A 15,194-nucleotide genomic window follows, 5' to 3' on the forward strand; every position below is an offset into this window, starting at 1 on the left:
CAAATGAATGAAGTTTATGGAAATTATGTAGTCTTTTATTATTTTACTTTCATGTTTTTGCTTTAAATAATGGAAATTAGAATTTACTTAAAAACAGCTTCTTTTTTTTATATCTTAATTTAAACAAGTTGTTCAAACTTCTGATGAAAAGAATCACATACCATCATACGTATTGAGAAACACAATAGCTGACTTCTGTAACTCTGCTAAAAATTATTATTATTTTTTTCAATCAAATCTTGTGTTATTTATGAAAGTTTTAATTAAAAAATAATTTAGCCTTACAATATTAGTTTTGTAGTAAACATAAATACTGAATAAAACATTTAACTATATAAAATGATTAATGATAAAGTAAAAATTAAGTTGAATAAATCAAATATTTGTAACTTTTAATACTATAATGATATATCTGGAATTTAATACGTATATCTTACCAATGGATGCAGGATAAAAAAATTGTACTGACTATAGAAAAACAAATCTTTTTAATAAACTTAAAATTTCTTAAAATATATGTATTTTTTAAGAAAAAGTTTTCTAATAATTTTGATTATTAGAATATATAATTTTATACAGAGAATGTATTAAAAATTTTAAAGCTTCATATTGCACAGACTGTTAAGTTATATAAAATTAAACAAGCATTTTAACAAATAGCTAATCCAATTTAATTTTCAAAAATTGTATACAAATTTGACACAACATCATTTATACATTACATATCTTAGAATTAGATAACAGTTCAGTTGAACAAGAAATTCATCTTTTATTAATACATATATAACACTAAACTACATTATTTCTATTAAAACTACTATAACTTATACAATCATTTTTAATATTTTGCCAACAAAAAATATCACTGAGCTGCCCATGTCAATGATAGGACTGTTTCAATAGCAATAATAACAATATATGGAAATGACAATTTTAAATGCTTTACAAGTTGTAAAATATGATAAATGTTAATATTGGTTTTAAAATAAAAATTATAATAAAACAATTTTACATATATAAATGTACAAAAAATGACAAAATTTGATTAGTATTTCAGATCATGAACACAAATGAATAAATAGTTAAGCAAAAATTGACGAAATAAGCTGAATTACAATGTTTATAAATTTTCAAAATTAATTTTTATTTTAAATGCAGAGAGATATTTATTTATAATAAAAAATTATAATTTATATAAACAATTATATAGAAATATAAAAGTAATTTACATTTTATATTTCACCAAAAGTAAAATATATAATTATTACTATTTTTTAAAATCTATTCAGTTTATAAAATTAAAACTAATTTAAGTAGTTGCAATATTCGAAACATATTTAATTATGTATATATAATTACAGCTTATAAACTTTTTTGGTACATTTAAAAAAAAATCAAATATCTACATAATTATGAAAATGTTCGATGACAATTTCATTATAACACGAAATACATATCTATATATGTAAGGTATAAATGTACAATTAAAATTATCTGAAATTTTGAATATTTTATAAACTATATGTTATTTAAATATAATTTACTTATTTTTTATTCTCAGCCTTATTAAACATTAAATTTACTCTATTTGTAATTATCTAACTTTAATGCAAATATTTCAGAATTGACCCAATTACATCAAATATATTTTAATAAAACTAAAAGTATATTTCTTTAATTGTGATTTTTAATATATTTTTTAAACTAAAAACTATTAGGAAACATTTAAAAGCTTTTAATTATAAGTAAAAAAGATAATAGTATTTGTAAGAATATATTTTAAAGAAAAATAGATGATAAATCATCAGTCAAACAAATAAATCATTTTTCTATCATTTAGTTCAAACACAATGTATTTTAATTATTGCATTTAAAGTTAGATAACAGAGTGCTTTTATTTCAGAAAAGATATTAAAGTAATATAATAATAAATTTTCATATCTTTTGTTTTATATAAAAAATATTAAATTAACATCTCTTCAGTAAATTTTGTGATAATAAAATAATTGCAAACTTATAAGATAAACTGAATATTACAACATAAATAATATCTAGAATATATGAAAATAATATTTTTTTTTCAAATGAATTAAAAAATATAGAAAGACAATAATAAATAATCTTGTTTAAAATTTGATTTTATATTTTGCTTGTTAAAATAATAAAGCAAATGTATATACATTAACAATAATATTAGTATTGATATGTAATACAGAGTTTAAAAAATTTTTTTACTGTTTTATCATCATTTCTAAAACTATAATTCCGCAAGAATTAAAATTTAAAAATAAAAAATGATAAGCAAATTTCATATTATAACATAAGACATTTGCTTATCATTTTTCCTAATTTTTTTTTTTTTCCTGTTTAAAAATATAATTTAAACTAATTTGCAAATAAAATTATTTTATCTTAAGATTAAATTATTAAATATTGTAATTAATCTAAACAGCTATATTAGAAATAGACAAAAAAACTGAAAATAAGTAAAATTTGTAAAAAAAAAAAATTAAGTAATTAGGAAAACTTTCATATTTTCAACTATTACAAGAAATAAAATGTAATGTTGAAATAAACTTTGAAGACTAAAATTTATAGCAGTCTTAAATAAATTTAATTGTTAAAAATTTATTTATATATCACAACACATTAGAATAAAGAATTTTAAGGTTTGATATCATTTACTGTCAAAAAATAAAACTATTATGAGTTTATACAATCTTTTGAATGAATAACAGAATATAAAATAACTTTATAAAATTGTTTGTATTAATACACATTTTTCTTGTTATAAATGACAAGAAATATTAATTTTAAAATATTTCAGATTTTATATTTATTGTTCAAACTTTTAATATATTTTTCTTTAAAAATGTATATTATATTGAATTAACAAAATAGTAATTTTGTTTGAATTATAACAAAACATGTAAAAAAAAAAATTGTTAATAAATTACTTGTGCAATTAGTTGTAAAATTGTTTCATTATAATTTGTTACTAGTATATAAAGTTAATGTAAATGTTACTAGTATAATAATAATGTAATTTTATTTAAATATGATTTAGTGATTTGGATGCTTTATTTCATTTTTGAAATCTAAATAATTAAAAATAAATATTTTTATTAATAAAACATATTAAATTATAATGTAAAATATTTTTAATTAATAAGTCTTAATATTCTTGTAGTTATTCATACATATTCATGAAATAAATAGAATGGAAAAAATTGTGAAATAATAAACATCAATCTGAATTTTACAGGTAACAGATTTCTAAGAACAGAATCTAACAACAGATTTCAATTAGAAACAAAGTAATCTGTTAACTGAAGTAAATTTTTTCATTCTTTTGTGCATTAATCATTTTATTACATTTATTAGATTTAAATCTATAATCCCAATCTAAAATTTTATTTATAATTCTATACTATTAATCAAAATGTTTGATAATACTACACTTGATTAGAATTAAATTAAATTTAAATAATCATAATCAGATTCAGAAGGCAAGAAACAAATTGGAAGATATTTGTTACCTATTAAAACAATCGTTATTGTTGTACATCTATTGATTGATATATAAATTTAGAAAATTTTTGAAAGTAATAAAACCTTTTAAAAAGTTTTTATTCTAAATTTCTGACAAACAATTCTATTCAATTTTTATCTATCAGCTATTTAGTAAAAAGCTAGTGCAAAATTATATAGATGAAATCTATATAAAACAAGTTCATCATTATAAACATCACAGAGAAGTACAAAATTAATTCTTCCCTCAATGTATATAATTGGACTGTTATCAATAATTGCAATGTTATATAATTTATATTGAAAAATTGTGTGATTAGTTCATAGTTGTCATGAAATGAATTTTGAAATTTATATCTTAATACTAAAACTTTCATATAAAATTATTTTAATTTCTAAGTTAATAAAAACCTCTTTTTCTCCAAGCGTTTTTTGAACTAAAATGACTTTGATATTCAAATTTTTAATTTCAGTGCAACTGGAAATTCTATATAAAACATTATATTCTAACATAAAAATTAAGGCTGATATTCAGTATTATCGCTACATAATATTTTAAACACCGTTTTGATATGTAAATTGATGGCAGTCAAATATATGCAGATAATGAATCTGTTATAATTATTATATGAGTAACAATGCCAATTTTATCTTGAAAATCAATAATTTATTATTTTCCTCTAAAATGGACTGGAAAGTAAAAATAGTACATCTACAAATTTGTACTTTTAGTTTCTGAGATGACATTAATGTATGAAAATGCATTCAAAAAAATTCAATGTGCTTATATATGATTGTACATACAATGTGCAATAATAAACAATGATAGCTTGACTAGAATATAATCTAGTAAGGAAATCTATGATAATGCTTATTCATATGCAATACAAATGAATAAAAAATTGAAGAATGTGTGTTCAAATTTGAGATTTGTAATGAAGCAATCACAATGTTATTTATTCTAAATATATTAATGAAATACAATATATTAATTAATGTGTTTGGTGAATGAGCAAAATAACTGATACACCAAATATGCATAATAAAATAAAGAGCTAGTTAACATTAGAAAATTAACTGCATCAAAGAATTTTTGAATTTTAAATAAATCTGACCAAATGAAATTAGTCTTGATATTCCAATATAATAATATAATTAACACAGAGATTTTCTTGGAAAAATTCTTATAAATCTATACAAAAAAATCTTAACAGAAATCTTAAATACAATATAACTCTTATCCTTACTTTCCAACCCAATATTTGTTCAAAAACAAAAATTGAAAAATTAATCATATCTAGTTATCAACAGCCTAATTAAATCAAATCAAATTACTTATTACCTATTCAAGAACAATGAGTAAATACAAATTTGCAAAATTTGGTCATTGTTTTGTTTCTGATTAGGTTAACAATTAGAAAAATTTTTAAGGCAATTTAATCAGTTTAATTTAATTAATAATTTGTTCTAAACTTTTTAATATTCAGTCAGGATCATAAATCAAGTTCAAAATTACAAAATCTGCACTAAAGTTTTGTAATGCAGATATAATTTTTACAACTACCTATAAGAGTCAACAAACATTAACAAAACTAAAAAGTTTCATATTAAAGATAAACTACAAGTATATAAGGCAGTATTTGAAAATGAACATTAGCAAAAGATATTAAATCACTCAAACTGAAAGTAGAGATCATAAACAATTGTCTTGAGAATTAGCATTTAATATGCCAAAACTTATAATGTTGAGAGGGGAAAAACTATATACAGGTATCCCCCATACAACAGTTTGAAAATTGGGGATATCCCCCCATATACACGTTTTGTTCTAACAAGGTTTTGGAAATCCTCCATACAAAATTTCACAATTTTTAAGTGTAAACATTGTTATTCATGATTTTTTTTTTTTATTCAAGCAAGCACACACTGTCTCAAATTTGCCCACAGATTTTAGAATATTGAAATTTTCAAATTATTTTGTGCTTTTCATCAGGTTTACTTTAATGGAAACTGATAGGACAAGGAAGAAAAAAAATTCCACTAACTTTCCTATCAACCAGGTGTCATTGTTGTTGCTTTCAGGCTTTAGCCCTTAAAACTGTCACTGAGTTTTCTTTTTATAGATTAATCTTTGTATTTAGTAAAATTTAAACAATTTTAGGTAAAGTGTTATTAAACTTTTTTTAACCATAGGTATTACTTACCTACAAATGATTATTTCATTCATAAAAATGATGAACATACAGTGATATCTCAGTACTTGAACAATTCAGTATTCAAACACAAATTCTGGAAAAAGTTGCTCAGTACTCAACTGAACAAATTTTCAATTAACAACATATTTTTATTTCATCATCCATAAAAATTTTCATGATAAAAATAAACAATATGAAAATGTTGCTGATACTTGATCAAGATCAACAAAAAGGCTGAGAATTGTCATCTCAGCATATTTTGTAAAAAGAAGTTGCCCTCGTTTAACTAAAATTAATATTAATGCATAATATAGTACTTTTAATTGTAATTGTTAATTAATTATTGATTGGAAATAAATTATCGATTGCTTCAATAAACATACTTTTCTTAGTAACAAAAAAGAATAGTATACTTTTGCTAACTTCTGGAACATAACTATATGTTTTGCATTAATCCTTTGTTTTGTATAGCATGGATTTGCATAATATGGCACTTTTTTGGAACATAACTACCATGTTGTATGAGGGATACCCATATATATATATATATATATATATATATTTATTTATTTATTAGAATATACAAAATGTGAAAGTATTAAAGATTTGATGATGATAATAACAACAACGTTATTGAGATTCCATAATAAAAAAAGAAATAGCAAGTAAAATATTTAAGCGAACCATGTTTTTATTTTGAATAATACAAAAGAACCAAATATCTGGTAAGCTTTGAACTAGAACGGATCCAGATTTCTGAATCTTCCGATTTTCTGGCCACAACTTAAATGTATACTTAAAATAGAAAACAAACAATGGAAAGTACGAACAAAACTGTTTTTAACATACTGTATGCCAGCAGTCACACTAGAACTGGCATCATGCAATGGGTATGCCACTAAAAACAAAGTGGCCTAGTGACAAACTATAGCTGTACTACAGCCCAGCAAATTCAAAACTAGCCAGTTTCAAATATAACTGGTTTTCTGAAAGCTGGATATTTAGTCCAGTAAATCAACTACTAAACTCCAAAATACAAAAGTCCATGTTAAAGCTATGCAAACAATTGCAATGTGAAATGTTTTGCAAATAAAGAAATCAAGAACTGTGAGCATACAAGAAAAGTAGATAATCAAAGAACTAACAATACATTTAAACAGATGAACCAATGTGCAGAAAGAAGGAATAATCTGTTATGTTAGTCAAATTTTTTTTAACTCTCTCTTTCTTATTGAATATTTTTATTTCTTAATTTGAAATTATCTAGTATTCAATTCATCACTTTTATAATTGTTTCCAATTAATTAATAATTTTGTCTTTAATCCTTTTACACATTTTAAACTTAATCAATTTAATAATATAGGTCATGTAAAACTATTAATAAAAGCTACATATTGGAAAGCTTCACATCTACAAATCATACTTAATTTTAAGTGATTTATTTTGATGATTTGACCCAAATAATATCTCAAATAAAGTATCTCTCATTTTAAATCATAAAATATGTTGTTATTATTCTTTAAAATGACATGCTGATTGATAAAATGTAACAAAGCTAACTGTAAAACAATTTCTCAAAAAAAAAAAAAAAAACAGATTTTGTAAAGAATTAAAGTAACTGAAACAGTATCTCAAATAAATGTGTAGCTATTTATGATAGATAAATTATGAGTAATTTAGACCATAATTCAACTTAACTTTTATAAATAATCAAATTCGAAACATAAATTACAGAAAATAACAAAAACATTAAATAAACTTTATAAAACAATTAAATGAAGGAGGATAAAAATAAAGGCTTTAACTATTTTATTACTTTGTAACAGTTAAAACACTATTCATAAATCGTAAGTAGTTTAAATAATGCAAAATAAATTACAATATTAACAATGTGAGTATTTCTTAATTATCTTTGAGCAAATGAACAATGAATTAAATTTCTCAAATGACAAAATTAATTTCAGACTTTAGCAATTACATATTAAAATCAGCTATAATGAATAAGTTTTCTAAGTTATTTTTCTTCTTGTGAATTTTACTGAATCTCATTTTTCAGGCAAATTGAGTATTTATCTAAAATTTAATTATGATAAAATTATGTAAATTTTTTGCAGTTATAAATTTAATTTGGTAAATTAAAATTACTAAATTATTTTTCCTTCTAAAACCTTCAGACAGCAATTGGAAAGATTAATATCAAAATTGGGTAAAAGTACAAAATAACTAAAATATTAAAACTTTTTTAAACTACTTATTCAAATAATAAGTAATAAAATAATTTTTACTTGATCACTATTTTATTACAATAATGATAGTGTTATAATAAAAAATAAAAAGATTTATTTGCTTATAATCATACAGATAAATCAGGTTTTACTTAATCTAGTACTATCTTTAAAAACCTCTGAACAAAAGTTATTAAGACAATAAATTTTTTAATAATTTGTGATCACAAAACTATTAGTAAATAAATTTTTATTAATTTAAAGTTAATTTTCATTAAAATAAAAATGTTTTTTAGAGCAGAACAAGTTTCATAAATATCTCAATTTTGTTATAATGTATTTTATTCTAATGATTTCCAATTTCATATGTAATAAATCACTATTTTAAGATCACTAACAATTCCAATTTAAATTATTATTTTTGCAATTTATAGAATTTTGATTTTATAGCTTTGACAGTTTATTGAAAAATATGATAAACCTTTAATAAAACAATTAAAAATTTAATTGTACACATTAGTTACACTCAAAGAATATTTTTCAATAAACAATTATGTTTTGCATTTCTTTTATTACGATTAAAATGATTTTATTTCAATTTTTTCCCTCAATCAATGTATTTTTGGATGTCAACTAAAAAATTCAATAATCATTGCAAATTTTACTGTTTTATGTAAATTCAAGTATTAACCTTATTATACTACTTGAAAATAAAAATATAATAGTAATATAAAGTAACTAGTTTTTTGGGACTAATTTTTTTTATTTTGTGTTCAAATTTGTATTTCAAAATAAAAATATGAATATGAAATAAAGAAAAGACCTAGTTTATAAAAATTGTTGCAATTATTAAAACAAGATTTTCACTAATAATTTCAAATGTTTCTTTATATATCTACATAAGAATTTTTACTGGTCGAAATATTCTGTTTGTTGAAGTATTTTGAACTATTTTTCAAATTATTTCAGTAATAATATTTCACACAATATTTATGTAATAATAACAATATTTTCAATTATATATCAAATGAGATTCAGATATATAGCATTGCTTTAACCAACTAAGTTAATCTTATTTTTACATACTGTTTAATATCTATCATAATTTCATCTCTGATGCCACTGATCAAAATGATCAAATTGTTGTACTTAAATCATTATATATTGAAAGTTAATTTTGTTATATAATATTTCAATTTCTATTATTAATTTCATCTAAATGTTATAAATAAAATATATCTGTATGAAAATAAACAAATCTTAAATCTTAGTAATAAAATAATTTAGTTTTTGGATTTTCATCATTAATTATACATTTTTCAAACTATAAAGTTCAAAGTAAAACACTAAGAAAAATGACTGAAAATAAGATTCTTATTTTTTTGTATCAACTTATTTTTATTGGACAGTTGTCATATAAGTGATATTTTCATAGCACTGTTAAAAAGTAAAGATAAAAATAAAAAATTTTTTATAAGAAAAAATGAAAGTTTCCCATATTACGTCTTAAAATAAATCAACCAATCAAAACTAACTAAATGATATACATGTTTTGAATATCATGGAATGAAAACAAAAATTTTAAACTTTTTGAATGTAAGATAATTTTAACAAATGAACAATATTTGTGATGACAGGTACTGGCTAGTTATTCTGATGGAAATTCTATCAGAATAAGAAAGAGTACAATTTGTAATTACTATTTTAAAAAGTATATTTAAAAATAGCTCATTTATTTAAAGTAATTGCATATAATGCTATTATGAAATGAATGATTTATGTATATATACAAATTTCAGTCTATAAAATATTTAAAGTTCATCACCAAATTCAAAACTATATAATAATTGCATTATTTTTATTTTTGCTGATGCTCTTTTCTGGGGTGAAAGCCTCTTCAATGAATGTGATAAACTCATACAAAATAAATCATTTTCATCATACTGTTTTGGAATTATATCACCATTTATTCCTAGAGTCTGCCATCCAATTTCATTAGAAACATTCAAGTCTGGAGAATGTCTTTTTCGTTTGCCTTTAGCTTGCTGACAGTTGCTATCAGATGATTCTAAATCAAAAAATTTAATATTTATTAACAACAATATATTTAAAAAAGTCTAAATCCTTCTATTATAAAATTGTTGTAATTGAAATTTATTCAAACTATGACACAAAAAGATTAAAGAATATTAATTTAATATTTATGGTACATTTCATTGATATCTCAATGATATCATGCTAATCAATTATTTTCAGTATTTTTTTATATTATTACAATACTGATATTCCAAAGCTTTAAAGGATTTTTAAAAGTTTGCAAATATTTAATTAATTTTTTTTAGATAAATAAATCAAATTATAATTACTCATTCCTAGTCAATTTTTAATCATTATAAAACACTGAAAGTGTTTTATAATGATTAAAAATTATCAAAATACACACTCCATATAAACTAATATACTAAAATAAAAATGTAATAAAATAATGCTTTATCCATAAGTACATTTTTTATTTAATTTAGATTATTTTTAAACCTACAATTATTTTTACAAGTAAAAACATTAAAAATATAATTAAAACTTATATTACAAAAAGTTTCTAAATAAAATCTGTCATACAAGTCTATGTTAGAAATTGAAAAATTAAAAATTAAATAATTTAAAAAAAGAAAATTAACTTAAGCTTAGTTCACACTGAGCATGATTTGCTGGTGAAAGCAAAAAACAAAGTGAGTAACACATTAGGCATGACATTGTTTCCAGCAAATTTTACCATTTCATGAATCACTTTGAAGTTTGGAACTGTCAAACTTTTTGCTAGCAAAAATTTTTTGCCTTCAATTGTATTCCTGCTAGTTGTCACATGGTTCTCGTTTTCAAAATGGCTATAGAAACTTCCTCATGCAAGAGAGCAGATGTTGTAATTCACAGTTTTTTTAATATTCTTCTTACCCAGAATTGTTTTCTATTTCATGTATCTCTTTTTTCTCAATAAATAAATGAACATAGTTATCAACGGAATATCAGTAGCAGCCATTTTGTTTCTCAAGATGACATTTTCTCTTGCTTGCAAATGATTGGCTGCTTAAAATTCATAATCGCTATTGGTTGTGTGGATCAATTCCACTAAACAAATAAAAATTACTTTTGCTATTCAATCAGTGTGAACTAACCTTTATTCTGGCACAATTGTATAACAACCAAAACTAAGTCAACAAGCAAAAATGATGACATGTTTGTAAAACTGCCAAAAGTTCTAGAAACAAAAAGCAACAATTTCAATAGTATTAATACCAATAATAGTAAAAACAGTAATGATATTAATAGCAGGAATAGGTTTTCTCCTCTCAGAAAAAAATAACTCATGTAATATTACTCCAAGATTTCTGTGAAATTATATTCCTTAAATTTTTCAATAATGTATACAATTCATTCAAAGAATATACATCTTTCATAATTTTTTAAGCAATTTTCATATTTTTGTTCAGAAACTTTTATCTTAATATATCATTTCTTGAAATTACAATGATGTAAGCAAATAATTGGTAAATCATCTTTTTCTTTCTTTATGTTGACATTTGTATAGCATTTGACAGCATAGGTATACCAGAGTATTTGTCTTGGGTTGAGTCTTTGTTAAAAGTCCAATTTTAATGTTAGCCTTGCCCACTATAACTCTACACTTTCTAATAAACTAATATATGTTACATATACCATTATTATTCATATGGAAGATATTGTTCTATTGTAGTCTTAACTTGAAAAAATTAAATTTTTAAATCTTGAATGTTAAATAAGAAATAAAACTTTTATTTCTTCATATTAATTTTCAGATATAGTGGTATTCTTACATTTGAAGTGCAACAAACATGAGTGCATAAGGAAGTTGTCCATAACATTAACATAATTCAACCAAAAGAGCAGTTCTGAAATCAATTCAGCAAAGGCATACTTGGAAATGCAGTCATGCTTGTTTTTTCAGTAATGATGTGTGACACCCACTTCTGTGTACTTTATGTCCAGCCACTCTGCAGACTACTGACAGAGTAAAGTCCAGTTCAGAAACTATCTCCTTTTGAATGATCTTCATATTAGACTTGTCTTTTTCATCCATCTGCAGTAATGTCTAAAGCTAATTCACTTGTGTTGATATAGTATGCAACCAAGAGCAAAAATATGTGAAAATAAATATGAATAAATAAATTATTCATATTATTATTACATTCAAAATATCATTTGAGGAAATATTGACTGATAAACTAACCTGATAACACTCCAGTTACAACACTATCACCTGGTGAATTGAGATCAACATCAAGAAGACAAACATCTAATAAATCTGCTGGTTGTGGATCCATTGGAACATCCTCAGGTTGAACATTGGGCATTTTTGAGAGAGAGAGATTTCTATTAGTTGATTTGCATCTAAAAAATTATGTAAGGTTTCCAATAAATTTAATGAGAAATATACAAAAATCTTTTAAAAGTTGAAAAAATTAGTTTTAAAATAATACATAAATATGATTTTTATCTTAATTCTCTTAAAAAATAATACAGTAGATCTTGTTTTTACACAAACTTAATATTTAAGAACTCGTGTTTTTGTTGAATGGTCAGATTCACCCTTGAATTACCTTGTGCATCCAAAAAGGTAATTCTGACCTTCAATGCACAAACTATTTTTATTATGAAATTCATTATGGAGCATAAGTAATAGTATAATAATTAGCAAAAGTCTCTACAGCCTACCTTTGAGAAAAAATTATCAAGATGAAAAAAAATAGAAAGTTTGAATATGGACATGAAGAAAACAGAAAAAAGTGTTTTTATATTAAGAATTAAATAACAAATATATAAAAACCTTTCATAGCCCTCTGTTTAAATAACTTTGTTTGTGAGAGTATAATGAATTTTGGTAACTTGGAAATTTTCTGAAATTTTTTGACGATGGTGGATTTTATTGTGTATGAGTTACATAAAAGTAAAAGTAAATGACACTGTTTGATATAATGAAAATGGTAATATGAACATTTTACACACACATACTGTCATGGGTGTAAATTGGTATAGGGCTGCTATCATAAAGCTTATTTCAAATGTTAATTTTCTTTACAGCATATCATTTCTCTTCTTCCATTTAGAGAATTCAAAAAAATACAATGCATTTCACTGTTTTATGAAATAATGTAAATTTTACAGAGTATTTTGCATACTATTAATGACAATAACAATGTAAGTGTATAAAAAATTAAGAAATTGAAAGAACAATTTTCATGATGTTTATGATGAAACTTCAATACAAGAAATAAGATATGAAATTATGTACATTCATAAATATTTCAGTTCTGTACAAACTTATCTCAAATAATTTAGCTATCTGTAATAATGTCAGAAGGTCTGATTTCATTGCATAGTGTTTTTATGATTTTACACATTTAGATTTATGTATTTATTATTATTATTTGAGTTATAGTGCATGTGTTTCATCAACATTATTTTTTATTGCATAGAATAGACAGTGTCCACTCTATGCAAAAAATTTATAAGAAAATGTTTGCTGACTCAAATGACAAGAGACTCTTGACAATAAAGTTTCTCTTAGAAATCTCATTCAATCCTGAATTTACTATTCAATAAAATAACTGCTCAGCTTTTTCTTAGTCTTTGTTCATCTAAATACACATTAATTTTATAATTAAAAAAAAAGCAAATTTGAAAAAAATACAGATGAGCAAATCAATAAATCAATGCACTTCCTGCCTTCATTGAGCACAAGTCATCAAGATGACACTTCCTTAATATTATTTTAATTATTCTGTAGTTTTCTTTCTGTCTCAAAATTCAATACTATTCAACACACTTAATTTATTCTCAAAACAATTTCTTTTTTATATAGTGAAATTTATATTCATAATTTTGAAATTCACTTTGAAGTAAACAACAAACCATTTGACACCAACAACTAGATGGCTGAAGTGGTAAAGCCAGCCATTCTGGAAAATTATAATTCAAGGCCAAATCAGAAAACTCATGCATTTTTCATGGACACATCCAGATATGTTAGGCCCATACCTTATGGGCTAATGGTATTTTTATTATATTCATTGCATTGATTTTTAAGTAGATATTAACAGTTTTGGTAACAGATATGTAGTTGTTAATGGAGTTTGGAGAATAAACTTTTTAACATGTGTGAAAAAATAGTATGACTATCAGATACTCTTCGTTCTTTTCAGATACTTTCAATTTCACATCATTCAATTATTTTGCTGGTTATTTTCTCTAATTTAAAATTTCTTTATTCTAGTTGAATCCTATTTACATATTTTTCAAGATAATTAAGAAAAATACCATATATGTGAGAAAAACATATCAATGAAACTATTTTTGAATTGCTTTCAGAGTGAATATAGTCAACACAAAACTATGGAGTGACACAAATTAATACTGTACAATTGAACTTGTGTATGTAATTATTAACAAATTAGTTTTAATTTACAATATCTAAGGAATTGGCCAGAAGCACAAAACTCCAGCATGGACAATCTTGACCAACGACTCATCGTGTCCTTGGAATTTTGGGCTTTTATCCCGTCTTTGCCCAAAATCCTGCTTTTTGGTTGGTCTGAAACAATGGTCTTCCGTAATTCTATTGGTCCCCAACCTGTTGCCAGGGACACAATTCAGGCTGCAGGGTTGTCAAACATCCTTGTCCAGACTGCACCTCCTGGATCAGGTGATGCACTTTCCTGAGCAACTGTCCTGTAAATTCCCATCAGTGTTTTTTTCTCCTGTCTTAGAGAAGATGCAGCTGGGTTCATACGGTCCCAGCTGCCACCCCCTCTGAAGGAGCATTCGCATTTTCTGCTTTGAACTCTGTATAAGGTGACCACCAAAATTTCTACAGCTGTCGATCTCCTACTCTCCGTCATGATCTACGATTGGGAATGTGTCAATTAGATCTTGGAATGTGACAATTAAATTGTATTGCACCCCATTTCTTTGTGGCTCCAATTCTGTTTACAAAAATAAGTCATTGGTTTAGTGACTCTACTTCGATAACCAGTTTTCCTTTGAAGGGTGAGCTCCTGGCCTCACAATATGTATTTTAATACATTTAAACAACATATAAAAGGAAATGTAAAACAATGTGAAATTAAGTCATGTACTTTTAAAAAAGCTGGCAAGGGCTCTTGTTTGACTTTTCTGGCACTTCAACAGATGCCCCAGCCATCCAGTTGT

At 23.5% G+C, this 15,194-nt stretch overlaps 1 protein-coding gene across 3 annotated transcripts in view; it reads right to left on the reverse strand.

Moving 5' to 3' along the window:
• LOC136981425 (pre-mRNA-splicing factor ISY1 homolog) overlaps window positions 1-15,194 on the reverse strand; it is a 70,474-nt gene that overhangs the window by 28,667 nt on the left and 26,613 nt on the right. For 2 of the 3 annotated variants that reach the window (XM_067277746.1, XM_067277745.1), the window contains 2 exons: window positions 12,217-12,377; window positions 9,450-10,020 (listed from right to left, as the gene is read on the reverse strand). The exons of the other annotated variant lie outside the window; for it this stretch is intronic. In XM_067277746.1, coding sequence (XP_067133847.1) covers window positions 9,764-10,020; window positions 12,217-12,377 — 418 coding nt within the window. In that variant the 3' untranslated portion in view covers window positions 9,450-9,763. Of the gene's footprint in view, window positions 1-9,449; window positions 10,021-12,216; window positions 12,378-15,194 lie in introns of those variants that run through there. 3 annotated transcript variants of the gene reach the window in all.

The sequence above is a fragment of the Centruroides vittatus genome, unplaced genomic scaffold (assembly GCF_030686945.1).
Source record: "Centruroides vittatus isolate TY-2023 unplaced genomic scaffold, ASM3068694v2 contig_754, whole genome shotgun sequence".
NCBI classification, from domain to species: domain Eukaryota; kingdom Metazoa; phylum Arthropoda; class Arachnida; order Scorpiones; family Buthidae; genus Centruroides; species Centruroides vittatus.